The following is a 26,465-nucleotide window of genomic DNA, read 5'->3' as shown; positions in this document are numbered from 1 at the left end:
CTTAGAGGACCAAAATGCCTCCCCGCCCTCGGCATAATACGACAGCCTTGCCTCGTGATCTACGATCCGAGCTTGGAATCCGCGATGTCTACGGTGACAAGAAGCGTCGCCTTAACGGGCCTGCTTCGCGCAAAGAACGCCGCCAAAATGAGCGTACGCAGAAGAAATCCCGACATGCAGCCCCACCGAGCAAGAAGACACTCGGGCGTCCGCAGCAGCGACCTCAGCAAAAACCTCAACAGCAGGCTCAACATGACAGCGATGAGGAAATTGGGGACGACGATATTGACCTCAACTCAGACGACATGGATCTCGACGAGAGACCTAGTGCACCGCAGACCAAGGCTAAGTCTACGAAAGAGGCCGCTAAGAAGCCCAAATCGATCTTGAAGAAAGCAGCGGTTCCACAAATCTCCGAGTCCGAGTCTGAGCCTGAGTCCGGGTTCGGGTCAGAATTTGACCTCGATGAAGACGAGGACGAGGATGAAGATGATGAGTCTAGTGACGAGTCAGAAGATGACACCTACGAGGAAGAACACAAAGAAACCGAGGTCCACATCCCAGGATCAGTCAAGGCTAAATTAGCGCAAGACGATGCCGAGATTGCTGCATTGGAGAAAAAGCTTGGCCTCAAGAAAGGAGGCAAACCCTCAAAGGGCTTTGAAGAGGATGGACTAGAGGATTTGCTGGGAGACCTGGGTGGTGCCGGCGGCGATGCCTCAGAGGATGAGAGCAAAAAGCGCAAACGAGAAGCCGATGACTGGCTACGAAACAAGAGACTCAAGGCCAAGAGCTTACAAGCGCAACAACTCGAAAAAGATGATAGTGAGGTGGATAGTGCCGAAGATTTCGATCTCGACGAGGAAATCTTTGGGGGCGATGATTCCGACGCCGAAGGCAGTGATTTCGACGGGTTTGATGAGGAAGAGCGCAAAGAGCCAAAAAAGAAAGAGAACCCTTATATCGCTCCGGTCACGAAACCCGAACCCACCGCTCAGAAATACATTCCACCTTCATTAAGAGGTCGCTCTGACCCGGAAACTGAATCTCTCACTCGTCTCAAGCGCCAGGCTCAGGGACATCTCAATAAGCTATCCGAGGCCAATATGCTCTCAATTGTTGCCGAATTCGAAAAGCTCTACCGCGATTACCCCCGCCAGCACGTCACTTCTACTTTGATCGAGCTACTGATGGGCATGATCTGTGAGAGGGCTGCCCTTCAGGACACCTTTCTCATTTTACATGCAGGTTTCATTGCAGCGTTATATAAGCTTATGGGAATGGACGTTGGCGCGGAGATCATTCAAACGGTCGTTGAAACATTGGATGCTGATGGCGACGAGCGTGGAAAGTTCCAAGGAAAAGAAGCTACCAACTTGGTCTCTCTTCTGTCACAACTTTACAACTTCCATGTCATCGGTTCTTCCTTGATGTTTGACTATGTTCGTCTTTATGTGCAGGATATCACGGAATCAAACACCGAGCTCTTGCTCAAGGTCATTCGGAGTAAGTGATATACTCAATTCATCACACAAATCCCAGTCCACTAACATGACTACAGATTCTGGTCCCCAGCTCCGACTCGATGACCCGTCTGCACTCAAGGATATTGTGTTGCTCATTCAACCCGCTGTCGCCAAGGCTGGCGAGGACAGCCTTTCTGTTCGAACAAAGTTCATGATTGACCTAATCACGGATTTGAAAAATAACCGCTCGAAAGCTTCAGCCGCAGTCGGTGCAGGTATCACCACGGAACACATCACCAAAATGCGCAAGATCTTGGGTTCCTTGAACAGTTCTCGGACAATCCGCGCATCCGAGCCTATTAACATCTCCCGCGACGATATCCATAACTCCTCCAAGAAGGGCAAGTGGTGGTTGGTCGGCGCAAGCTGGAAGGAAGATCCTCTTGTAACAGCACAGCGAGAAATGGCTAATCTACCAATGACCCAACCCGAAGTCGTAGATGACGAAAGCGACGCTGAGCCTGACTTTGGAGTGCTCGCCCGGGCTCACCGCATGAACACCGACGTTCGTCGGTCAATCTTCGTTGCCATCATGTCTGCCAACGACTTCCAAGATGCGCATGTCCGACTCATGAAGCTTCGTCTCAAGCGTGCGCAGGAGTATGAGATCCCTCGCGTCCTCCTACATTGTGCCATGGAGGAACAGGCTCACAATCCATACTATTCTCTGATTGCACGTCGGATCTGCGGTGAGCAAGGTCGCCGCATGAAAATGTCGTTTATGTTTGCACTCTGGAATATGTTCAAGAAGATGGGTGAGCGAGGAGATACGGAGGAGGATGAAGACAATGACTTCGACCCAGATGATGAAGAGAACGGTATCAGCATGAAGTCTGTGGTCAACCTGGCCAAGATGTTCTGCGCCCTCATTATGGATGGCAGCTTGACACTGAGCATTTTGAAAAATCTCAACTTTGCATATCTCCAGCCTAAGACCAAGACATTCGTCGAAGTCTTGATCATCAGTATCATTCAACAATCCCAGAAGTCCAAGAAGAAGAAGAAGTCCAAGAGCTCCACGCCAGATGAGCCTGAGCAGAATGAAGGGCCTTTGATGCAGATTTTCCTGCGTACCAAGGAAACGCCACACATTGCTAAGGGTCTCATCTACTTTGTGCGAAAGGTTGTCGCGAAGACTGATATTGTGTCTGACGAGGAACTGAAACTCGTCCGGTGGGGATGCAATGTGGCTGCGGCTGCCCTCAAGGCTGTGGCAGACTAAGATTCATCTTGCAATTGCATATAGAATATACCCAAGTTGTTACGCTGCTCATGATTCGTTTATGTTCGAGACTTTCCAACCCTTCAAAATCACCATGTCAGATCTTTGCTCATTTCAAAACAAACGAAATCGATAAAGAGCGGCAGTTTGTACAAATCTAACAAATATCCAAGGAATAGACTTGATAATTACACCCTACCCTCACAGGACCATAAAAGATACATATATGGAAGTCTATAAAATGTAGGGGAAGGGAAACGATATACCTTTCCTTGTATCGATACAAATCACCGTTACTTACTCACGAAGCTATTTCAATGCGGTCCCATTCCATGGCTATAAGCCAGCTCTCTTTTGTCTCTGGGTGTCCGCCATTTTCAGATGGACCACACTCCGACATGTGGTCAGATGCCTGACCAGCTGATCGATTTTCGCACAAGTGGTTCCCAAGCTCCAAGTTCCAGTTGAGCCCTCTGTAAATTCCCACCACGTCCCCTTGCTGCAAATGGGATTTCATAGAAGCATCAGAATCTGATGCAATTTGACGAGCAGCAGATTTAGATCGTGGTGGCCCCATAACCAGGATATTCGAAGTCACATTGGGGATTTTCCCTTGCACATGATTCCCACTAAGCAATTCTGTTTGAAGAAAGGCGAGAGAGCCGCAGCCGCTCAAGGCTGAATGGCTGACATTGATGACACGTGCAGTTAGCAAATACACCTTCAGCTTTTCTAACGAGACATCCGCTGCCTGCGGATCTGGCACTGGAGCCAAAGGTGGTTTCGGCAACTGGTCACGTTTCGTCCCCATTTCCAGGATCCAGCCGCGTACCTCAGCGGCCATTCCGCCAGGCATGTAGTTGGATACACCAGCTCGGTTTCGACCACGACGGCGAAGTGTGCGTGAAGACGGAGAGAACGGTGTAGGGATATCCTCTGCGTCTGGATTCGGCGACGGGGATCGAGGTAAGACAAAAGCCGGTTTCCGTCTCTCAGGCGGCGATATGCCCGGTGTGTCTAATTTGAATTTGGGTGCGGACTGGCTACTGGGAGGCTTCGCTGTCGAGGAAAGCATAAACCGAGGACGACTGCGGAACGGTGTTTGAATATCGTTTTGGGCTGATGCATTTATTGCAAATGGACGTGCACTTGGTGCAGGAGTTCTTTGAGTACCCATATCCCATGTCGTATTGCTTTGCTTGTATTCATCGGGCAAATCGAGGGAATTGGTTGGGGAGTACGCAGTTGCTGGTGGTGATGACAATATTTGATCAAGCTGCTTAGATCTGCTTTGATTGAAGGGCGTACTTCCTTCCACACGGCGGCGTTTATTCCCGTCTCTGACCGGCGCAAACAATGCGTCGAACTCGGTATCCAGGATGCCCGGAGTATCTGGTTCCTCAGGAGTGCTGTCTACGGTATCATCTGGTAGATGGACTGGCGCTCTCCCTCTAATTCTTACATCTCCGATATCTGCGGTATCATCCGAGTCTTCGATCACGTCGCGTTGTTGGCGCGAGCGGGTGGCACTCTGGGGAGCAGGTGGGTTATGCCCGACTTCACGCGTTGAAGATGGCTCATCGTCATCTATCACATCAAGATCGTCATCTTCCTTCTGTGTTGCACTTTGTGATAGCAGAAACCGAGGTGTGGGGGGCGAATTGAGGGCCACTGCGGCGCGTGGGTGGGTTGCGGCGGGAGAGGCGGAATGGTGATGGAGTCTGTGACCAGCCTGATTAGCGTCGAGAATCAATAAATTATGTTGTTGACGTACTGCCGGAAAAGGCATTTATTCAAAATGATCAGAAATCTGGAAAGGATACCATGGTGCTGCTTCTACGCATGCAGTTCAACGGATCTGTGAAGTTGAGTGGTTCGCGTCGATGGCAAAATCGGCCGCGCAAATGAATTTGGCCATTCCGTACACACATAGGACACACCATCTCGGCGCAAAGGGCTCTAAAACGAATTCCGATTACTCGAAGCAGATACTTATGGACAGCTTCGATGGGTTGAATTCTCTTGTTCTAGAAGTATCTGTGTGGTAATTGCGTTATATATCTCAGGGCATAATCATGCTCTCCACTTGAGGCCGCCGTGATTATTTTGATATAATACAATAGAAGAACAACGAAAGAAATCATGATATCACGCTCAATTATCGACCAAGTGAAGCGATTCTTCATGTTCAGTGCCTTAGACCCGGACCAAAATTTACATACCGTCTGATTTAACCCAGACTTACAAAATCTCCGAGATGGTGTGGTGAATACTCGCTTGATCTGCGCTGGAGAGATGTATATCAAAGTATCTCTCCAAGGCCGCCACACGCTCCTCCTCAAAGGCAAAGCATTGCAACACCTCAGACGTTGCTCCAATACGCCGTTTCAGGGTATCATTGAACAGCGTCAAGTCTCCCACAATGGTCTCGCCCTTCTCATCGAGGAGCATTCGTACGCACACGACGTGGAAAGTGAACCAGCTCTCCCGGCTGTGACTCACATAGTAGTTGATGATTGTGAAATCTTCAGGAAGGAACTCAACCTCGGTGAAGCAGTAGGCGGGTATCCATGTCTCGTCCCCGTGATTGATTTCATACTGCCAAAGAGGTTGACCCTTGAGCGTTTGTTGAGCCATTGGTTCATAGATCAACCGCCCGGTTTGTTCACCCACGTTGTGGAATCCAAACCCATGGAGTAATGGAATGGGCCGGTGTGGTCCGTTGGAGCCAAATCCCACATCTATGAGGTACTTTTGCTCACCAATAACGACAATATTGATCATATGGTTCCTATAGTCAGGTTAGTCATTGAGTACTTGCGTAGATAGATTGAAGATTAAGTTGGATGAGATGAGAGAAGACGTGCGTCATACCATCCTTGGTATTTGGGGCCTTTCCAATTCTTCGATGCTGCCATAGGCTGTACGGCTTCGTTGACCCGTCCTCCAATTGAGGTCGTATTGTATCCCAAGCTCCGCAAGACGGTCCCGAATAGAGCATTGTTCTCCATGCAGTAGCCGCCCCGATTGGACTTGGCATCCACGACTTTTTCAAAAATGCTCTGGGCATCTATGGAGATATTGCGGTGGACTGAGTAATGGAGGCTAAGGTTTTCAAAAGGCACAGCTGCTAGCTGATATCGCTGCAACGCCTCCAAGAGAGACAAGGCGGCTTGGGTGTCAATACCTGGGCCATCTTTAATTACAGGCGACTCGCGATACTTCTGAGGGAAGTTGATTCGGTCAAAATATTGGCTGAGCTGATCCGGCGAATAAGTTGGCCGAAGAGACCAATCGATATCAGAGGACATGCTCATGCTGATTCCCCGAGGAAGATTGGGGAGATGATAGACGAAGGAGGCTTTAGAGGCAGGTCAAGATGACACCATGAGATTAAAAATGATATAGAGACAATAAAGAAATCTTGGGATAGGCAGTACTGCGAACGAGAACTACATTTGGGAAAAAACGCAAAGTGGATGCCCAACTGCTTGTTTAACTCGGCAAACATTTGATCCAATCCCATTTGCAGGTGAGTGGGGAGCGGAATGGGGACAGCATAACTTAGCGAGAGAGATTGCGCTTATGACGTGAGTGTGCAGTTGATTTTACGCGCCTCACGATGCTTCATGATGCTTTATGCTCGGTTTGATTGGTCTAATTTATGGGATTATGTACAGTGCAGCATAGTTGCCCAGTTCTTATGCAAGCTTAGAATGGCGGGGGGTATGATCCCTATGATAAAATAGTTTAGCATCATGTTTTCCAAGGAAAAAGATGATCGGAGATGCCATGATAGTCTCATATTTTTTGACCAGTGGTCTGAAGGCCATATGTATACAAAGAAAAAAAGATTTAATACCCAAAAAAAGCAGGGTCAAACGTAATAAAACAAAATGAAGGGCGGTGCTTACATTTGCGAGAAGTATTCCTCGAAATTCTCCGCGGTGACCTTTGTGCAGTCAAATCCATAGATCTCACGCTGCACATCGGCATCGGCCCACTTATCAGGCACGGGACCCTTGCCAGCGCGGAGCGCAGCGAACTGTTTGTCACGCTCCTCCTTGGCAGCACCCTCACCCAAGTGCAGAGCGCGACCAGAAGCTGTGGCCATCTCGACCAAAGCCTCGGCGCGGCTCTTGCGGACTTTCTCGTAAACACGGAGAGCCTTGTTGATAGACTCCGGGGTGGTATCGGGGAGCTTGGAGAGAACAACACCGAGAACGGCTCCATCTTCAATAGCCTGGGCAGCACCCTGAGCCAGGTGGGGCAGGGTAGGGTGGCAAGCATCACCAACCAAGGCGACCGACTCGTGAACCCAAGTGGGAAGCGGCTCGTGGACGCGCAGCTTCCATTCGCAGACCTCGCCTTCGGGGACGTAGTTTAGCATGCGCTGAACCATGGGGCAGAAGTCAGAGAAGACGCCCATCATGGCAGGCTTGGAGCCCTTGGTGGTGTAGGTAGCGTTTGTGGCGGCTGCGAAATTGGTGTCGGGCTGTGTGGTAGAGAGATTGTAGATGGTATTGTTAGAGACGGCGTAGGCAATAATGTGACGTTTTGCGCCAATCCAACGTGTCACGCGGTTGCTATCTATGAGGGCCAAAAGTTCGGGATCGTCCTTGATCTGCTCCTTGTGGATCATGATACGATAAGCCGCCTGTTGGGTGTCTTTGACACCTACATCGACACCCAGTTGCTTTAGCATCTCCACGCGGGTGATACTCTTAATTCCGTCCGCAGCGAGAAGTACATCGCACTCGACCTTGAACGGAGCAGCTCCCTCGGCGCGGGGGTTAGCTGTGAATGATGGCCGAGGGCCGAAAGAGTCCACGTTATCTGCGTTGATTCCGAAGTGGAATTTGATTGCGGTGTGCTTCTTGCAGCCATCATATAGTCCATTGGCTAGTGAGGCACGATGTCCAACCATGTGCTTATATCCATATGTCTTTTCAATGTACCGTAGATCCACATATGCGTGCTCAGTGTCCGTTGCGCCGTCTAAATCCGTAAATTAGATCGAACTACATTGTCTGATTGGTGGATCGCAACATACCTCGTACTGATGTCTCCTCAATATTCACGGCCTCGGCCTCAATACTCTTCCAGACACCGAGTCCATCCAAAACGCGGGCCATGTTGGGCGCCAATTGAATACCAGCGCCAACAAAACCGAGGTCACTGGCATTTTCATAGACATCAATATTCTTGAATCCCTGCTGGGCTAGAGCTAGAGCAGAGGTCAAACCGCCCATACCCGCCCCCAGAATGGCGATTTGTAAATCTTGAGGTGCTTTCGTCATTTTGTCGAAGGTATGTGGAATATATGTATCTGTGACGGGTGTTGTGAGGACAGGATTGAGAAAAATTCAAAAGATGACAAAAGATAGAATGCACAAAATAGCACAAGGAATCTCCTTTAAAACAAAAATCTCCCCCAATGCAATGCCCGAATGGTGTTGCCGACCAAGTTTCACTGGCTTGCCTCATGGCGGAGTAAATCTTTCCCGCTTCTCCCACATTCTCCCCACACGTCCGTGTCAAGGGGGCTAAAAGGGCTCGCATGGCCTGGGGATTTCATGTTTCCTGTTTGGACTTTATCCGCTTGGGAACAAGGTCATATATGTTGCGAGTGGGGATATCGATCACCATATGGATATACCTCAACAACAAACATAAACACAACTTAGCATCGCTAGGGAAATATGAAAACATATCATGAAATATTAATTGGATAAGATATGCGGAGTGCAGAGAGCTATAGAAGAAGAGAGCCGGAACAACCAAGAGAGTAAGAGCCGGAGAAGCCGGGATATATCTCTGTCAACATAATACCTTACCCAGGTGGACTGCGACATCGCCCAGGGGCCTTTTTAGTAAGCAAAATTAGCAAGGTTAGCATGTGATTTATATTGACAGAATTCAAACTATTTTAACTAAATTTGTATATTTTATACACTTAGACCAATAATTCCGGATTTTAATAAGATATATATAAATATGTATAGTATAATATACTATTTAACTAATTTTGATATATATTTAAGATAACTTTACATCACGGCGGGCGTAGTGGGCATGCCCACCATAGGCCCCTCCTAAGAGGCCCATAGACGGGCGATCATCGATGTCGCAGTCTATACGTAGGAATCTTCTTTACCCATTTTTGAAACACTAAAAGTGTAAACCTTTCCACAGAAAATTTTGATTAAGAGTTGTCGATCATTAAATTACGTTTATGTATCGTCAATGCGTATATAACTATGTATTTGAAAGGCAGAGAATTTTATAAGTACAGCTTTCTCCTGTCTCCAGAATTCGACATCAAAATGGAAGACAAGTACCTACCTGCTCTATACTATAGTCTCGGTATTATAGTTTTAGTTATTGTCTATTCCACTAGCTTTGTTCTTAGAAATCGATAAATATATCGATGCCGTTGTTATATCCTTTATGATCTTATATCGAGCCAAAGGAGTAGTCACCGCGGAGATACTAACCCCTCTCCGGCTATTAATTTGTCTATCGTTACCACAATACCTAATCTCCTAAGATTAGATATAGATAGAAATACCTTGATTTACACCGCCGATAACCAGTTCACTTATTCTTCAATTCGCAAAGCCGCGACTATATAGATATAGCAACTCGGTAATTAAGCCTAAAAGGAGGATGCCCTTTGAACCGCTACTTTTCTCTTTTTATACTTGTTTCTCCTTCGAAACACTACGCCATAGTCGGTCTTTGCTCATATAGTCAATTGAAGTGAAAATTTATCCATAGCATAGTTAAAATTTCCTGGAATTCTATACTTCGGTCGTATTTGCTGTTATCTTAATATAAAGAGAGAATGGGTTATGAAGATATCTTCTTGGGTGTCCATTTAGATGATTATAAATGTATGCTTAATATTCATCACTATATATAGGATATAGTGAGAAGTACGGCTACGTCTTCCGCTATCTTCTATTCAACGGCGTTCATGATCTTGCGATTGGAATTCTACTGTGTTATAGACCCTTTGATGATCACTCTGACCCCCTTAGAACCTCTTTTTGAAGCCGGGATAACGCAATCTCGTATGAAGCTGCAATCATCATCGCTTGTGTCGTAAAGCTCCATGTCGAGTTGTCGGAAAAGGGCTGCAACAGTGAGATATAGCTCTGCATATGCCAGACTAAATGGCGGAGATGGTTAGAACCAAGCATTTTACACGCATCAATCAGTATTTTACCTCATCCCTAAGCATTGCCTGCTCCCTTTCGTGAAAGCAACTATGTATTTTTCCAGGCGCAGGCCTTTCTCAGAAGCCGTAATCCACCGTTGTGGATCGAATTTCTCGGGGTTCGGAAATATCGAAGAGTTCATGTGCACGAAGTACGTTGCTGTGCTCACTGGAGTCTGTAAAAGTATTGTTAGCATTGCCATGATCAAAATGTCAAAGTGTATCTACCCCAGCTGGAATGACCCAGTCATTATACTGTAAGTTATCATTTGGGGCAACCCGGGGAAGTCTACTGGATACCCCTAAACTAAGCCGGAGGCCTTCTTGTATCACACCATTCTGGTATCGAGTTAGCACAAACACATCATAGTATGTCATAAGTCATGGGCTTTACCAGAAATGGCAATTTCTCCAAGCTGTTCCATGTGAGAATGCTAGCGGGAGTAGGCATTGCGACCTTGAGTTCTTCACGCAAACAGGCTAGCACAGCAGGATTCTTCAGCAACTGAAATGTAATCATAGTCAGTGTGTTGGCAGTGGTTTCGGTGCCAGCAACAAGAAGCATATGCCCTTGGTCGGTCAACCTATCCAAGGTCTTCTCTTCAGCGGGAACGGCTGGATTCAATAGCGCACTGAAAATCGTAGCTTCTGTCTTAGCCTCATGCTTGGGACTCGAAAGTAAGGGTCGAACTTGGTTTCGAACCAGATCCTCGATGTAAAAGATTTCTCCCATGCCAGGATTGAGCGCCTGGGCCAATGTTGATGGGATAAACCTATAGACATCCAAAAGAGGGAAATAACGGAAAAACTTCCCTGTTTCCAGGGAGCCAGCCACAGCGCTTTTCCATTTAGATTTGTAGTCATTGGCTTCAAGGAAGCTAAAATCTTTTCCAAACGAATATTTTGTGATGATATCTCCGGTCATTGCCGTGAATGCATGATTCAATGTAATGCATTCACCAGTTTCCTGCGCCTGCTTGAAGCGCTCCAATAATTTTTGGATACAGTAATTTATTGTTGGCTCCCGTTTTTTAATTGATTGTCTAGAAAAATAGCTTCCCATCACCCGGTGTCTGCTTTGGTGCAAATCGTGGCCAATAGTCGCCACTAGTGAATGGGTCATGTTGAATGACCGGACGGAGACTGGATCTTTATCCCGTATTTTAGAGCCTCCGGCGTAGATGCGCTCGTAGAACTCGGGATCGGAGATATGGATCTCTCGTGGGGTGATTCGAACTATTGGACCTTCGGGGTTGGTTATGGCAATTAACTGCTGATCAATGAGTCAGAAAGATGAAGGGCTTACCGTATTTCTGATGCATCTTTTCCATCTGAAAAACGAATTGGCCATCATGGACGTAGTCAAAATACACTTCATAGAGGGTAGAGATTGCAGCAAGCTTTGGGCCAGGAAATCGGTGCAGAGGGTGTAAATAGAGACGGTAGAAAATAAGACTCAGTATGTAAGCCAAGACAGTAGACAAAACAAGTAAAACATAATTCTGCTGATCAGTACATTTCTCAATTGAGAACTTTGAACGCTTACAAAAGTCTCAAATCGGTCGATTATTGTCTTGAACATCTTGGTCGACGGCACCTAAGAAGAAAGTCGATTGGATTTAGCCAGGTATCAAATGCGTGGTGTTTTTTTCAAGTATCGTATGCCATGGGATCTGGTATCACTATTTATAAGGCAAGTGATTTACTACACCACAGGACTGTGTGTCGTGGGGTCATGCTGTAGATATGTTTGAAGGACGCATTGGGCATGCTGCATCAAGATAGACAGTGCTCAATCCATTGATCCTGCAGGGTTTTGTCATAACAGGGAGTTATGTGTGTGGAGGCTTTCTATCCCCATACAAACGTGGCCCCAAAAGTAAGTCTGCCGCACAGATACATGAATGTACCCTCAGCTCGAACATCAATCTCACCGAGGTGTTTAACATTTCCGGCTGATTGAACCACTGAGATGTACTCTGACGCATCTGGCTGAATGCGTTCACTCCAAGAGTGCATAGAGGAGTCTTCCTTCTTAGGTGTTGTGCAGTATCCAAGGAAAAATAGATTCCTCATTTTCTCCGTTATATATCAGATCTTAGGCCTAGTATCACTTACTATACTACATCACATGATAAAGGGATATCTGTCTCCTATTATCAACACCAAGGAGGAGTGGTCCGAGAAATTAAAGATACCAAATCAAATATTGAGCCAGATGCCCAGAATCAGGACAACTAATAACCCAGCGGAGGTGGGCACTACTACACTCGATCTGCCGGGATACATTGGAAATGTCCGTATGTCGTATGCCCTAAGCCCGTTCCGAAACTTGCAAGTCCTGGGAAAACACGAACACCACGTGGGCACTAAATGTTTGTGCCTATAAAATATTGAGATGCACGTTTTCTGCATTGACATTCTTGCCCATTTTAGCCCCACATACAGATGTATATAGCTACAATAACTGTTTACAAATCCTTTTTGAAAAGCCCTCTATGAGTATGTACCCCTGGCATTCAATGATCACGTATCCAAGTCTAGGCATTGTCTTATATATATATATATACCAAAATATACCAAACTATCTAGAAAGAATGTAAACTCGAGTGGTGGGCTGTAGGTGTATTCAAACATATACACAGTCACAGTATAAGTGCTCGTAGTGGTTGTTGTCTACTCTTGCTCCTCGCTGCTGTTATACAAGTGGGCCACGTATAATTATCAGCATGAAGACATACCAATCCCATAATGCCTAATACCCAAAGTTGTACAAAGTCGTCAGATAGAAACAAGAGAGTGAAAACATGCAAAATCAATCGAATGAGGCTAGAGTATCATTGATCGTAGAATCTCAATATTATAGCTTTATCTTAGGCAATCTCTATCACAGTATACCACGACAGTAATCAGAAATGGCTTATTTAAAGAGCTTGTCTTCCATCCCAGTTGTCTTCTTTCATCTCAGGCTGACTCAGGGGCTTCATCGATACACTGTCATATCATCCTTTTCTTTCAACGCAAACTTCATCTTTGTTACATTCTTCTAAGTGATCCAATTATGCCTCCTGAATTTGACGTAATTGTAGTGGGTGCTGGGTTTGCAGGAATTCGCATGCTGTATCTGTTTGTCTCCAGATTTTTTCTTCCTTGTTCTATACCAACATCTCTAACAATAAATTCAGGTTGAGAGAAAACGGATTCAATGTACGAGGGATTGAGCGTTACAACGGCCTCGGTGGGGTCTGGTATGCCAATCGCTACCCTGGCGCGCAATGTGATTCCCCCCAGCCCTTTTATCAAATCCATGACGAGGAATTAGCTGGCGGTTGGACATTTTCACAAATTTTCGCAGACCATGTGGAAATGCGTGATTATTTTCGATACGTCGATTCTCGATGGAATGTGAGCAAGGACATTGACTTTGGTACCACCGTTGTGCAAGCGTCGTTCGACGAAGATTCCTTTTGGTCGGTTTCTCTGTCTGATGGAAGGCGCTTGACCGCGCGATGGTTTGTTCCAGCAGTTGGGTTTGCTTCCACACCATCTCTGCCAGCAATCAGAGATATCGATCGGTTTGGAGGGGAGCTGTATCACACTGGACACTGGCCACTTTCGGGGGTTTCTTTGAAGAGTAAGCGGGTCGCTGTTATTGGCAACGGTGCTTCGGGAGCCCAGGTGGTTCCTAGCATTGCGCCCGAAGTGAAGAGCTTGACAGTCTATCAAAGAACGCCTGTCGTGATTATCCCAGCCACACCCAAATCTGACAAATATTCCAATCCACATGCCGGATGCCTGACACCAGAGGGGATTCGAGCAGCTTTCAAACGATCTCCAAAATTATACTCCGGCATTGACTATTCTTTTCAGAATCCTGAGTCGGTGGCCATAGGGTCTCCGCTGCGTGATGTCTTGAACAAGCAGTTATACAAGGAGGGAAGTCTGGGCCTCATATTGGGCAACTTCTCGGACGTCTTGACAAACAGAGAGGCCAATGATGAGCTTTATATGTTCTGGTCAAAGCTGACGCGAGCGAAGATAAGGGACCCAATCAAACAAGACATACTTGTCCCTCAGATACTTCCCTATCCAATTGGAGTCAAAAGACCTTCCTTTGTGGACAAGTATTACGAATCATTCAACACTTCCAACGTGGATGTCGTCGACGTCAGTAAAGAGGTGGCGAAAATCACCAGAAAGGGCATCCAGAGTGGCTCAACTGAGCGCGAGTTTGACGTCATTATCTGTGCAACTGGATTTGAGCCTTTTGGTACCAGTATAACAAGATTGAACATCACTGGCAAGCACGGCTTGAACTTGAAAGATGTCTGGAAAACCCGCATCATTTCATATCTGGGGATGACTGTCCCTGCATTCCCTAATATGTTCTATCTGGTTGGTCCACAAGGCCCAACAGTCAAAGTGAATGTTCCTACGACGGTTGAATGCCAGGCACAGTGGATCTTGTCCATCCTGAAGAGTCTCCGCGAGTCTCATGCTGAGTACTGTGAGCCAACTCTATCTGCATCTCAAGGTTGGGTAGAGAAATTGAATCAGCAGTGGAATAATTCACTATACGCAACGGCAAATGTATGGGAGGCTCGTAGTTCCTCCGATAAGTCAGAGCCACTCTGGTAGGGCTTTCCACAAATGCGCTCTGATCGGTATGCTAACTATATGTAGGCTCCAAGGGGTACATGAATACCACAATTACATACAGAAATGTCGGGAATCGGGCTTCCGCGGGTTTGTCGAGCGGCAGCCAAAGCCTTCCACGCGACTATAGCTAAGGTGTGACGGGCCCTGTCATGAAAGGAGCGAGTGGCTCCTAAGGACCAACTATAAACGATACCGTTAGCCCCTCTGTATTTCAGTCAGTACACCATTCCTAGGTTCAAAAATCGCATAGCGAGCCTTTCGGGTTGTTGTTGGCACCATTAGATTAAAGCAAAATTATCAACTACCAAGCACTCTTTATAGCATGCTTACCTGGTATATAATTGACGGATTCGCTGCCTATATTTACGATATTCAGACGGAACCCAAACTTACTATGGAGTTATTCAAGCCAAACATCAATTTATCATCCATTGGAGTAAACATGCTCAACGCTAGTCCATACGCAAATTACTGAGTCTGGAATGCCACATGGTCATCTTGAAAGAGGCATTTCGAGCATTCCAGACCAAGCTATATATTCAGATGCACTCGAAATGAAGGTAGCAAGGCATGTCACAGTAAATCAAGCACTTCTGAACCAATCCTTTCCGCCCTTCTCAACAATCCCCATGGGTTTACATACCACTGAGACTACCTATAATCCTTTTCTGGCAAACACGCTGTCAAGCCTCAAACTATTTCAATAGACTGAATCCTATGAACATTCTGACTATTCGATTATGCCTCAAACCCTACAGCCAGAAGGCTAGTAAGACTTCCAGCCCTTAAACTGGAAGTTGATGCTAAAACTTGTATAATACCCTCTCCCTTATTTGCCTCTTAGCAGACTGTGCGATTGTTTGCTAGATTTCAGGAGGTAAATTTCTTTTTAAAGATTGGTGAATCGAGATTTGTTTCTTCTCTCACATATGATTATGAGTGAAGGAGAAGTCTGTTGCCAAGGCTTAAAAGCTAGCTTTTCACATTTCCATCTTCTCATCCCTGGGTTAGCATGCTCACCCAATGTCTTTCAAATGTTCCTTGGTTCACCCAAACTAACAAGATGTATATGGGTAGATATGTCCGGGTCGCAAATACGCCCGCTGAGCGATTCCCAGTTGGAGGCCCTGATGGGCCTTCATGCGAGATACACTCTGCGTATTGAGCGGCGCAATGCGTATTGAGCGGCGCAACCTTCTGCAGCGGGAACTGATATTTTACAATGAGTGCTACCACGTTCTGCTGGCACTCCCCCGATGGGCACTTGACCCCGTGCGATTCCCTGCTATTGTGAGATCAATGGTACGCCGAGTGCGAGGTTTGAATGACGAGCTCACAGCGCTACGTATTGAAGAAGAGGAAGACGCCGAGATTTTTGAGCATTTGTGGGGAGGAGGTTTTTGATTCGGCGACCGATATGACTAGGAGAGAGACCCTTTGTTAGATTATCACGTCCTCGATGAAATTCAAGTATTGCAATTGTTCAGTGTAATCTTACGTATATCATATCAGGCACCTTCATGCGGTCGTCTCTATCGCTTTTGATAGATCGTCAATGAACTAAAAGCTTCACTCGTCAAAATGCTGTCGAACCTCAGCCCTCTTTCGTCTCGCACCAACCATCATATTGTAGTATCATGCGCTGCTGTTCGAAATTACGTGAGAAAGATATGAGATATAACCAGATGGGACAGGATGAAGGAAGAAGCAAGCGGGTGGCTGAAGGGGTTGAATGTGATTCCTGGGGTAACACATGATAGGCAAGTGAGGGCAAAGTGAAAGTGAAGACTCATGGCAGTCCACTGATTTGAAATCAAATGCTGTATTAACAGAAATATGAGAAACATGAGAAAGATCTGAAGCCACTAGTGGAGGAGGGAGAAGATACAAAAGGGTGTGCCAAAAGCGAACAAGAGATCCAACCACATTTCTGCAATCCTATAGATCTTATTTTTTAGCGACGAATATACTAGGTTATTGATGCGGAAGAAGGCATATTTGCCAGAAACTCACAATTTCGACTAAGTCTAAAAATAGAGGCATTGGACGTAGAAAGGGTCGGTGCTTAGATCTCGGATTGTCGCAAAGTAGATAAATGAACACACTACAATAGCAGCCTTTGGGCTTCTAGGATGGTTTAGGTGGGAATAATTATCGTCAAAATGAGTTAAATGTATCAAGACAATTCTACTTAATGTTTCTATCGAATCCACATCGAACTCGGCCAAACCTGAAAGATCCACAGGCGTAGCTTATCTCCTAGCGCCGGTCCGAACTACCAAAAAGCGAATAGCCACGAATTGATGACGCGGCTTTCGAGTAGATTTGTAGGGCTTGTATATGAAGTGTGCTTTTTCCGCTTGGCTGATCTGCGATCTGATAAAGATTTCCAAATCAGACCCATTTATTCACTCTTTTCCTACGAGAAGTAGTTCCTCTTCAATGCGGCCATACTTTCTCCTCCCGCTGTTCGGGGCTATAGGCTTATCAAGCGCCACTGCAACGGCTCCCAATAATGTGCCGGGCAAAAATGCCAATCACATTTTCAATGTGATCCAAGACTCGATGCGCCAGTGGGGATCGTCTCTTCACCACAATGGCGTGTCGTTCTTCCTTGCGAGCGTTCCCGCCGGTACACAATTCTACCATGGAACATCCAAGGCCAGCCCGGTGAATGGCACCGAGTGGTTGGCCTTTGAACCCGAACATGCTATGGTCTTCGCTCGCCCGAGACGGGGCCCCCCGCCACACGTACCGCCCAACGATGCTGATACCGAGCGACAGGATGGACGCCATGGCGAGCTGCGGAAGCGGGGACATGAGGACACAGACAAGAAACATCATGGCCCACCGGATGATCGTCCGCCGAAGGCACTTGATGACAATGCAAATGAAAATGGGTATCTGCATACATATGTTGCAGCCAAAGATCTCCGTCTGCTTTATCTTGACGGTATGTCTGCTGCCAAGACATCGAAAGGCACGCTTGATTCCCAGGATACGGTTTTGTTCAACGGATCGTTCGGAGATCCTCCGAGTCGGGGTGGGCGAGAGAGCGAACGGGCCAGACTAGCCTGCGAGATGGCCGATGATGAATGGGAGGGTCGCATTGACGGTGTGCTTCGTATGGAAGCTGGTTTTGAGATTATCCTGTGCCACTTTGAGCGTGACCTAACTCCGATACGAATCACTCAGGTCAAGCAACCCTCTGAGGAAGAACGTGGAACTTGGGGTAACCGTAAACATGGCAACCGGGATGAACATCGCAAAGAGGGTGAGGAGAAGCACCACGACGGTCATGGGCCAAAGAAGGAGGACGATGGAAGGCGACACGGCCCTGGTGGACCTGGTGGTCCTAAGGGACCTCCGCATGGCGGGCCTGGAAGCGGCCCCGACTCGTCGCGATGGATGCGTGCAATCACCGCACGCTACAATGGGATCGGTGGAAACCGAGTTTCGCTGAACTTCAACCACTTTGTGACAGCTTTCTCCCACAACGTGGATCTCTTCCAAGACAATTCGACACTACCCCGACTTGCCAACCTCTCTGCTGATGAGCGCGCCGCTATCCGTGCCAATGTCACAGATCTAATTCTGTCTCATGACCCTGCGGATAGCTGCGAGGACTGGCAGGCAATTACGGATATGATTGTGACTCGGTACAGCAAGGAGCTATCATACTTCGCCTCCAGTGGCATTGATTCAGTCAAGCAACTGCAGTCTGAGATTGAGCGCGTTTTGTCCCCGTTCATTGACTACAGTAAGCGAGATGATGTTGCTGAGATTGAGCGTTGTGCAACTCAGTTCTTACCGCCGTTTCCTTCGAAAGGTGGGGGTATTGCTGCACATGCCGTTCACAGCGTCGCTCACAGAATCTGCTCGGCGTTGGTCGAGGCTGGGAAAGAGCAAGATCTTAAGGCTGCGGTGCAAATTGTCCGAAATCTGATGGGTTATCTTGATTGGGCTACGTGGAAAGAGTGCCGGGGTTGCGCGGCGAACGAGATTTGTGTCGTCCCTATTTGGCCAATGGGTACGGTCCAAGACTATGATAGCCCTCGGTGCAAAGATGCATCAAATCCATACGATCAGGGTGGAGAGAGTTACTGGGGTGGAATGCACCACTGAAGGCTCAACTGTGGAGCGCCAGTTTTTTTTTTTTTCTTCTTTAGTTCGGGTATAGATACCCTTACAGCCAGACTTGGTTTTCTTTTGGGATTTAATTGGCTTAATTCAGATAGACAGAATTTTCCGATGTTATATGCAGTATACAGAACATATAAATGCTCAAGAAAAAGCATGTAGAGGGGAGAAGACTGTGCTCTTCATAGCTGCCTGCACTAGTTTCAACATCTCAGGGTTATACCCCTTGATGTAAAGAATTAATTAATGGTGGAAGAGAACGATCAAATCTCATCAAGGGAGGATATTCACTAGGAGAGGGCACTCTTGACAGAGGAGATGATGGAGCCGATGGCAGTGCCGAGGCTACCAAGGCCGAGAGTGGAAAAGAGACCCTGGACAGCGCCGTCAACCTTAACCAAAAGAACGGAAGCCTTGGTCTCAGTGTTAACAGCAATAAAGTCAGCACTGGGAATTTTGGGGACCTTGGATTTGAGCTCGGAGAGGGACGGGGCCATGGCGACGACGTTGCCGACGGGGCCCTCGATTGTGGAGAAGTCAAGACCGCTGAGGAGACCAAGGAGGGTAGGCTCAACCTGGACGAGAAGGTCCTCACCACCAGCAAGTCCATCCACGTCAGTGATGGACAGAATATTTTGGAGAGGGTTGTCGCGCTTGACGTTGCCGGTGATTGACTCAAGACCGCCAACGATGGAACCGAGAAGGCTGCCAACATCGCCAAGTCCAAGACTGGAGAGAAGATCGACGACTCCCTGGGTCAGCTCGATGAGGGCGGCGTTGCCATTCTCAAGGATAGCAGTGACCTTGGTGAGGCCAGACCCGCTCTTGGTGTCGAGCTGGTCAACGGACTCGGCAGTTTGAATAACCTGGCCAACGGGCTTCTCGAGCACGCTGAGGGGTAGTTTTCTCATCAAACGCTCGAGCTCGGACTCGGCCACCAATTTGAAGTTCGCGGTTCCGGCCTGGTTGATAATGGAAAGAACTTGTCCGGCGCCGGAGCCCTTTGTCATATCAGAAACTGCGCTGGTAGGGCTGGGCATGTTGGAGAATAAGGAGCTTGTAGCTGCACCGGAGCAAGTGGGAATCATTGATGCCACGGGCAGGGGGATACCCGGGTAGATGACTCCGGAGGGCAGGCAAGAGGGAACTCCAGAGGGTAGAGGACCGGTGGTGCCCGATGGTATGTTGGCAGGCAGAGCCATAACAGTCGAGGCGAAAACAGCGGCAGAGATGGCGAAAGACTTCATCGTGTTGGATAATGAGTAGAACAGGTCCAAAAGCTTGTGTCGTGTAAATGAATGGACGGTAGGAATTGAGATTAAGGAATGACTTGTGTAAGTAAGGAATGGCAAGAAAGAAGATTCTTGGACCTCAAACATCACGACAAGATGTCTAGTGTTATATACGATAGCTTTTGGCCACTGATCAGCATCGATGTGAGTTGAATCCTTCGTCTGTTGACATCTTTGGGCGTACTCCTGAGCTAACAGGTGCTTTGACATAGGGTCCGCTCGTGTTGCAAATGAGTCGGATACAAAATGGGGCAACACCAGTCCTGTCTCATCAACCAAAAAGTAAGCTTCATGCTGAGTGGTTAATGAAGCCCGTCGCCATATACGATTGGATCCGGAAGCCAGCGTTCGTTCCATGATAAGCTTCATCAGAGGCCCATCTTCATTAGCCATTTCGCAGATCATCCGCATAGTCCTAAATCATAGAGCAGGTCAGGGGAAATCTCCCACCCTGACTGTCGGGATGTGCCTACGACATCAATGACATCGTCCTGATTCGTCAGGAACCCATTCATCGAGGCACAAAAATGAATCCCCATTATACGGGTACAAATTCATACTCTGCTGAACTTTGGATGTACCCCCTATTCTATACGACTCCGAGCCCAAACTCACCAGCGCTTGTTAATGGTACCGCAGGCAGCAAACCTTGAAAGTTAGTACAAGATCGACACAACTGGCGCCAATCTTAACAATCCAAGGAGCCAATGGTTGATGATATTCTGGGCTAAGATCGCCTAAGATCAGCAGTCTATCTACCCCAAGGAACTGTAACAAGAACGTTGAACTCCACGTGGGTAACATTAACGGTGATTGCAATTTTAGCCCTCCACAGAGACATCAATATCAAATAGTCTAGTGGGGCCATGGTGCCCATTCGTTGTGAGTTATTTGTTTGCACCCCGGAAAATTGCAGGATACATCATTGTGTCGGAGTATATCCTCAGGGGATTGACAGGGGTTACCAACGCCCCGGGTTGATTTGAATGTAGACATCCAGTAGTATCACTGCTTTCAATGTTGTAAGTCCGAATAAATGTAATAAGTGTCCAGAGAAAGATAGCCAAAGGGTCAGGGCAATTCAGGGGTAAACACCTAGGCTCAGCAGTAAGTGAATTATAGCATGAACTTTCATTTTTATGTATTAATTTGTATATTCCACATTATATGTATGTACTCTGTACGATGTAAACGATCGAGGTAAGCACCTTAAGCCAGTGGAGATAGTTGTGCTTCAAAGTTGCACCAAAAAGGTATAATCAAATTTAACCCTTCTGCTTCTTGTACTAGGTTGAGGGCTTAACAGGCTACAGATAGATTGTAATTCAATTTGAAATTGAACCTTTGCCCGGTACAATTTGAGAAGTCAGTCAAGCATGATTTGACTAAAAACTCTATAGATGTAAATGATAAACTCAGGCAAGTCATATACTAATATTCCAATGTTGCTATTACGCCAGCCTGGGGGATTTTGTGGACCCACTTGGCTGTAGACTAAGATTCATATTGATTATTCCAGCCTAGCCTATACGGAGTAGTCGGGAATGGGCCAAATGAAAGTGTATCAATCAATGGCTAGGACTTACTGTGTATTCTATTTGATGAGGTTTACGAGCTTGATATAACACCTGGATTACAGCTGCCATAAATATAAGCCAACCTCGGATTCAGGTACCACATATACTATGTCCTTGTATATAACAAAATGTGTGATGTGTTGCAGATATGGATAAGGGTTGAGAGTCTCCAGCTTCGCTGCTGGCCTAGGTGCTTATTCATGATAAATAAATTAGTGAGACAAAATCTTAGCGGCAGCGGCCTCAGCAACCACCATGACGGCAGTTTGAATATTACCAGTCGGGAGGTCGGGATGGATACTGGCATCAACAATGAACTATGGGAGAAAGGGTTAGCATCATTTTTTGAGCATACAAATTAATGTGGCTAACTTACCAAGTTATCCACTCCATAAACCTTGGTGTTGGTATCGACAACGGAAGTGCCGTTCTTGCGGCCATCGTCGGTACCCATCTTTGCAGTACTAGTGTAGTGCGTACCAGGGGTCTGAGACTTTAGGATGGCCGAGACATTGGTGTAAGTCTCAAGCTCAAAGCCGGTGGAGGGGGCGGTGATCTCCTTGACCATCTTGTGAATAAAAGTCCGGGCAGCTTTTCGGTCAGCAGCGGTCTGAAGGTAGGGCGACTTTTCAATAACAGTGTTTCCTCTGGCATCAAGCCCCAAGACACCGGATGAGGTGAGACCGTGAGTCATATACGCAGTGATGGTTACCACGCCCTCGTCAGTAGGCGCGCACGAGCCCTGGTAATACTGAGTGTGGCCATCAATCTCCTCTGAGGTGAAAAAGATCATGCGGTGCTTGCCCTGAGTCAGGACGCCGCTGTGCTTGCGGTAGAGAGAGATATCGCGAGAGTCAGTTCCATTCAGTACGCCCTCATAGTCGACAAGACCAAATGAGGCGTTGGTGTTGAAGATAATCGAGAAAATTGGGTGGTCTTTGAGACCGAGACCGACAGGCAGGTTAATCCACTGAGCCTTGGGAGGAACTGCGACACCGCTCTTCTTGGCAGTTTCGATTTGGGCCCTGGCTCCAATACCAGAATTCCACAGCAGACGCGGAGTAGAAAGGGCGCCGGCAGCCAGTACGACACGACCATGGGGAGCAACGGTGATGATCTCCGAGCGGCCCGAGGCAGTCTGAACCTCGACGCCGGTGACCTTACTACCAGAACGGACCAAGCGAATCGCTTTCGTTCGCAGGGCAAGGTGGAAGTTGTCTAGCTTGGTAGCATCGGGAAGATAAGTGCGAACGGGACCAGCACGCATCTGATTCTGCACGTTCCAGGACGGGTAGCTGTAGACCTGGTGTTTCTCGTTCGGCTCAGCGATCATATCCACCGACTTCCAGCCAAGACCGCCGAGGAACTTGGACAATACACCATAAAGACCCTGGTCATATCGCTTGCCGTCGGCAGAGGGCAAGGTCGTACCGGGGTTGCGCTTGTAGAGTCTGTCTGCAGCCGACTCGACATCCTTCCATTTCCAGCCCTTGGGCCATTTGTCGTCAAAGTCACGGGCTGGGGGGTGGACGAAAACCATGTAGTTGACCGTTACGCCACCGCCGAGCACACAGGCAGCATTGCCAGCAGTGTCAGTGCACATGTACTGGTTCCAGACATCGAGCGAACCAATGTCGGCCGACAGTCCCGGAAGATCGATGGGCGTCAATGAGTGGTTCCATAGTAGGGTTTCATTGTTACCAGTGGTTACAGTTGGACCGACACCTCGCTCCAGGAGCAGGACTTTCTTTCCAGCCTGGGCAAATTTCTCGGCGCTGATGATCCCGGAAGGACCACCGCCAACCACAATGTAGTCATAGGTGTGGTTCTGAAAGACGGAAGCGGATGCTCCTGTAAAAACAGAGAGAGCAACAGCGAGAGAGCCAGCCTGGAAGATCCTCATTTTGACGTCTACCAAGTGATGGAGATTTGACGAGACTCCGATCTGTAAATCTTGTCAGGGGATGGTCATTTTAAGTATTGCAGCAATTCCTTCGCATCATAGTGGATCAATTAAACACTCGGCACATCCGAAACATGGCGAAACTTGGCTCAAACTAATTTCACCATCGACTTGGCCTAGCGCGATCAGATAAGAGGACTATCTTTTCTCCCTGAAGAAACCTTAAGTTACCTGGGCATCTGGTCAGCATCCCTATGTGTTCTGACCTTACGTTTTAGTCCGGATATTCAGTCGGCATACTAGAACTGATGATAGCCCATTCGGATTTGTCTTGCAAAAAGCACACCAGACGGAGTATATTGACCCCGGAAGTTAATTGAGATACTGTTTTAATAAGTCTCGGACCCAACGTGCCTCCACTTCGATCATTCCAATAGGCTTGTAATTCTCGGACCAAACACCCCGAACCCTCTTTGTTTCCCTTCTCCCGGGAAAGCGTTTTCCCAGCTCTACCACTGACGTACAATATATACCCCGAGCTTCAAGGGGTACATGTCCCTTGAGCTGTGATTCGTGTATTCTGCGGGAGAGGCGTTGAAAATCGTACATAAACTTCTCTGCCTCAGCCACCCTCCCACATGCACTTGGATACTGTCTCTAACAGAATTCTGGAACCTGCCAAGTGTGGATATGAAAACTTTCCCGGTGTCCTTACCAAGCATATCATAAGCAGAATCACACCGGAGTATCCACTTGAAGTAATCATTCATAATCACTTTGTGGATGATGGCTCCAAGTCCAGATGGCCTCGTGCTTGTCTAGAACGCGGTCCTCTCATAATTCCAGTGTCGAAATTTCGCTATCTATTAAACATACTACGGAACGGGGGAAAGTTTTTCACTTGGTTTTTGTTGCAAAAAACGTATTTCTATCCTGACCATTTTAGGAAGATCCAATCGACCCAGATCACGTTTCATCATTTTCGTCGCTGGCAGTCCTTCCGTAGTACCGCCGACAATAGGCCGAACGATGAAAGTCTTCTGTCGGATGCTTAGCTATTACAAGAACTATGGGTCCTACACAAGTTGATTGTCTACAATTCTCAGAGTCACTCAAGATGCCCCAATCAACGTATCATTCAATGGGAAAAATGGAACAGGCATGGATTCTCTTCTAGGAAGAGATATAGCGGAAGAAAGAATATCGCTTGGTCGCGATGTACACCCGTCCCCTATTTTGATGTAAAATGCAGAATACCGTCCGTAGATCAAACAAATCCCTTCTCGAAAGCTGATGCTCCAGCTATCGACAGAGTTCGGCTGCCCTCTAGAACTCGGATTCATTCTCGAGCGAAGACTGTATGAGGCTGAGGAGAGGAAATATATCTCTTCCAGTATTGTATATAACTTGCCTTTTCAGAAATCATTACGTACCAAACAGAGTTCCCATTCAACATTGTCAAACAATACCTTTTATATGTATGGTGCCCGATATCATGTATTACACCTGGGCTGGACGCCACACCCAGCCGTTCAATGGACTCAACCTTATGTCTAGGTAGGGATACCATGCTGCCTAGCCCATGGCAGCATATAACCTAGTCAAGAAACCTGCCTTACACCAATTCATGATATTTGACTGCAGTGATAACGAATACGTTGGAATGGTAGAGTACCATCCTGTTTGATGGACCTCAGCAGATAGATAAATAGTGAGGAAGTGGGAGTAAGATCTTTGTCCTTTTCTCTCTTCCTCCGTCTCACCAAATAAGACTATTAGACGGCATAGTGCCTTCATTCCGGCCTCTCTTTGGGGCATCAGAATAAACTCTGCTCGTGATTAAATGCAGATGTTAGATTAGACCTCCGCAAAGCCCACAAAGCCCACAGCCCAACCCGCCCCAATCCACTAATGGGCTGGTTTTGGTCCCGGTCCTTAGGCCCACCGGTGGGCTATGGGCCCGGAGTGAAAGCCCACTAGGCTTTTGATGAGCCCCATTGTCAGATGCCGAAATACATTCTGCTGCTGTTCAGCTGAGGGGGTCATTGCATTGGTGACCACCAGCGAATCCTCACTAACGTATGGAGTATGCTTTTTGTTTTTCCCCCCTATAGAAAGAAGTTGACCGGTAGATGACCCGTCCGATTCCATGCGTGTAATCAAAATCATTCTTGATGAACCTGAAATCTAGACGAATAGAAGTTGCCTGGCGAACACCAGTCATTTCAGCCAGTAAGCCAGCCAGAGCCAATCGCTTATCCGCACTTCCCCTAGCAGTCTACCTACCGGACTATTGCGACCAGCGATACGGAGTACATAATCCTCACATTGGATATAGCCTTACCGCATATTTCCTTACCGCCCTTTTGGAGTATACATGATGTACACTTCTAGCTTCTCTTTTATTTCTATAGATATAGCATACCACATTGAGGTACAACATATACCGTAAGAATTTGGATAATTTAGAGATATACTGGCTTGGAAAAAATGATCGATTCTTATCTTTATAGAATTGAAGATCAAAGTGGTACTCTTGTACACTTCATTTTATGAATTCAAATTTATGAGCCCGGCTTTATGCTTTCATTTGATATACTACAATTTGATATATTTGAATTCTGCTTCATTTTCGTGAAATTCACTTTGATGTACTTTTATGTCATACACTTCGATTATGCTTCAATTCGATACGCTTCAATTGGATAACGACAGACATCATTTGTTCTTGTACGAAGTAAAGTGAGAATGGATCTGAATACTGCCTCGGCAATATTAGCCAGACTCGTAGTACCTCCGATACCTAAGACCAAAATCAGCCTTCTTCTACTGAAAGCAAGATATGCGGGCTTTTGCAGACTACGAGAATGAAGAAGACGGTATTTTTGACACTCTATGGTGTTCCCTGTTCCTATTGCGTTTAG

At 47.0% G+C, this 26,465-nt stretch overlaps 9 protein-coding genes across 9 annotated transcripts; 4 read left to right on the top strand and 5 right to left on the bottom strand.

The window, feature by feature from the left end:
* Positions 1–14: 14 nt before the first annotated feature.
* N7500_009825 (MIF4G domain-containing protein) lies at positions 15–2,748 on the top strand (the record flags this gene model as incomplete). Its single annotated transcript, XM_056680964.1, has 2 exons — positions 15–1,506; positions 1,562–2,748. 2 exons carry the CDS (start codon positions 15–17, stop codon positions 2,746–2,748), a joined length of 2,679 nt encoding a protein of 892 aa, XP_056528346.1.
* A 301-nt stretch (positions 2,749–3,049) lies between these two features.
* On the bottom strand, positions 3,050–6,065 carry N7500_009824 (uncharacterized protein; the record flags this gene model as incomplete). The annotated part of the gene is made up of 3 exons (XM_056680963.1): positions 3,050–4,469; positions 4,994–5,539; positions 5,623–6,065. 3 exons carry the CDS (start codon positions 6,063–6,065, stop codon positions 3,050–3,052), a joined length of 2,409 nt encoding a protein of 802 aa, XP_056528345.1.
* Positions 6,066–6,658: 593 nt separating this feature from the next.
* Positions 6,659–8,048, bottom strand: N7500_009823 (putative monooxygenase; the record flags this gene model as incomplete). Its single annotated transcript, XM_056680962.1, has 2 exons — positions 6,659–7,746; positions 7,802–8,048. 2 exons carry the CDS (start codon positions 8,046–8,048, stop codon positions 6,659–6,661), a joined length of 1,335 nt encoding a protein of 444 aa, XP_056528344.1.
* Positions 8,049–9,747: 1,699 nt separating this feature from the next.
* On the bottom strand, positions 9,748–11,552 carry N7500_009822 (cytochrome P450; the record flags this gene model as incomplete). Its single annotated transcript, XM_056680961.1, is given in 6 exon segments — positions 9,748–9,922; positions 9,980–10,146; positions 10,199–10,309; positions 10,365–11,206; positions 11,277–11,502; positions 11,517–11,552. The coding sequence occupies 6 exon segments, from the start codon at positions 11,550–11,552 to the stop codon at positions 9,748–9,750; spliced, it is 1,557 nt and encodes a 518-aa protein (XP_056528343.1).
* Positions 11,553–13,031: 1,479 nt separating this feature from the next.
* On the top strand, positions 13,032–14,756 carry N7500_009821 (flavin-containing monooxygenase; the record flags this gene model as incomplete). Its single annotated transcript, XM_056680960.1, has 3 exons — positions 13,032–13,096; positions 13,156–14,560; positions 14,691–14,756. 3 exons carry the CDS (start codon positions 13,032–13,034, stop codon positions 14,754–14,756), a joined length of 1,536 nt encoding a protein of 511 aa, XP_056528342.1.
* Positions 14,757–15,802: 1,046 nt separating this feature from the next.
* Positions 15,803–16,033, top strand: N7500_009820 (uncharacterized protein; the record flags this gene model as incomplete). Its single annotated transcript, XM_056680959.1, has 1 exon — positions 15,803–16,033. The coding sequence occupies one exon, from the start codon at positions 15,803–15,805 to the stop codon at positions 16,031–16,033; it is 231 nt and encodes a 76-aa protein (XP_056528341.1).
* Positions 16,034–17,071: 1,038 nt separating this feature from the next.
* On the top strand, positions 17,072–18,754 carry N7500_009819 (uncharacterized protein; the record flags this gene model as incomplete). The annotated part of the gene is made up of 1 exon (XM_056680958.1): positions 17,072–18,754. The coding sequence occupies one exon, from the start codon at positions 17,072–17,074 to the stop codon at positions 18,752–18,754; it is 1,683 nt and encodes a 560-aa protein (XP_056528340.1).
* Positions 18,755–19,059: 305 nt separating this feature from the next.
* On the bottom strand, positions 19,060–20,016 carry N7500_009818 (uncharacterized protein; the record flags this gene model as incomplete). Its single annotated transcript, XM_056680957.1, has 1 exon — positions 19,060–20,016. One exon carries the CDS (start codon positions 20,014–20,016, stop codon positions 19,060–19,062), a length of 957 nt encoding a protein of 318 aa, XP_056528339.1.
* Positions 20,017–21,850: 1,834 nt separating this feature from the next.
* Positions 21,851–23,541, bottom strand: N7500_009817 (putative cellobiose dehydrogenase; the record flags this gene model as incomplete). The annotated part of the gene is made up of 2 exons (XM_056680956.1): positions 21,851–21,955; positions 22,015–23,541. The coding sequence occupies 2 exons, from the start codon at positions 23,539–23,541 to the stop codon at positions 21,851–21,853; spliced, it is 1,632 nt and encodes a 543-aa protein (XP_056528338.1).
* Positions 23,542–26,465: the final 2,924 nt, after the last annotated feature.

The sequence above is a fragment of the Penicillium coprophilum genome (genome assembly GCF_028826855.1).
Source record: "Penicillium coprophilum strain IBT 35676 chromosome Unknown utg000006l_segment0_segment0, whole genome shotgun sequence".
NCBI lineage: Eukaryota > Fungi > Ascomycota > Eurotiomycetes > Eurotiales > Aspergillaceae > Penicillium > Penicillium coprophilum.
Note: the sequence above shows the minus strand (reverse complement) of the source record. Positions and strands in the feature narration are given on the sequence as shown.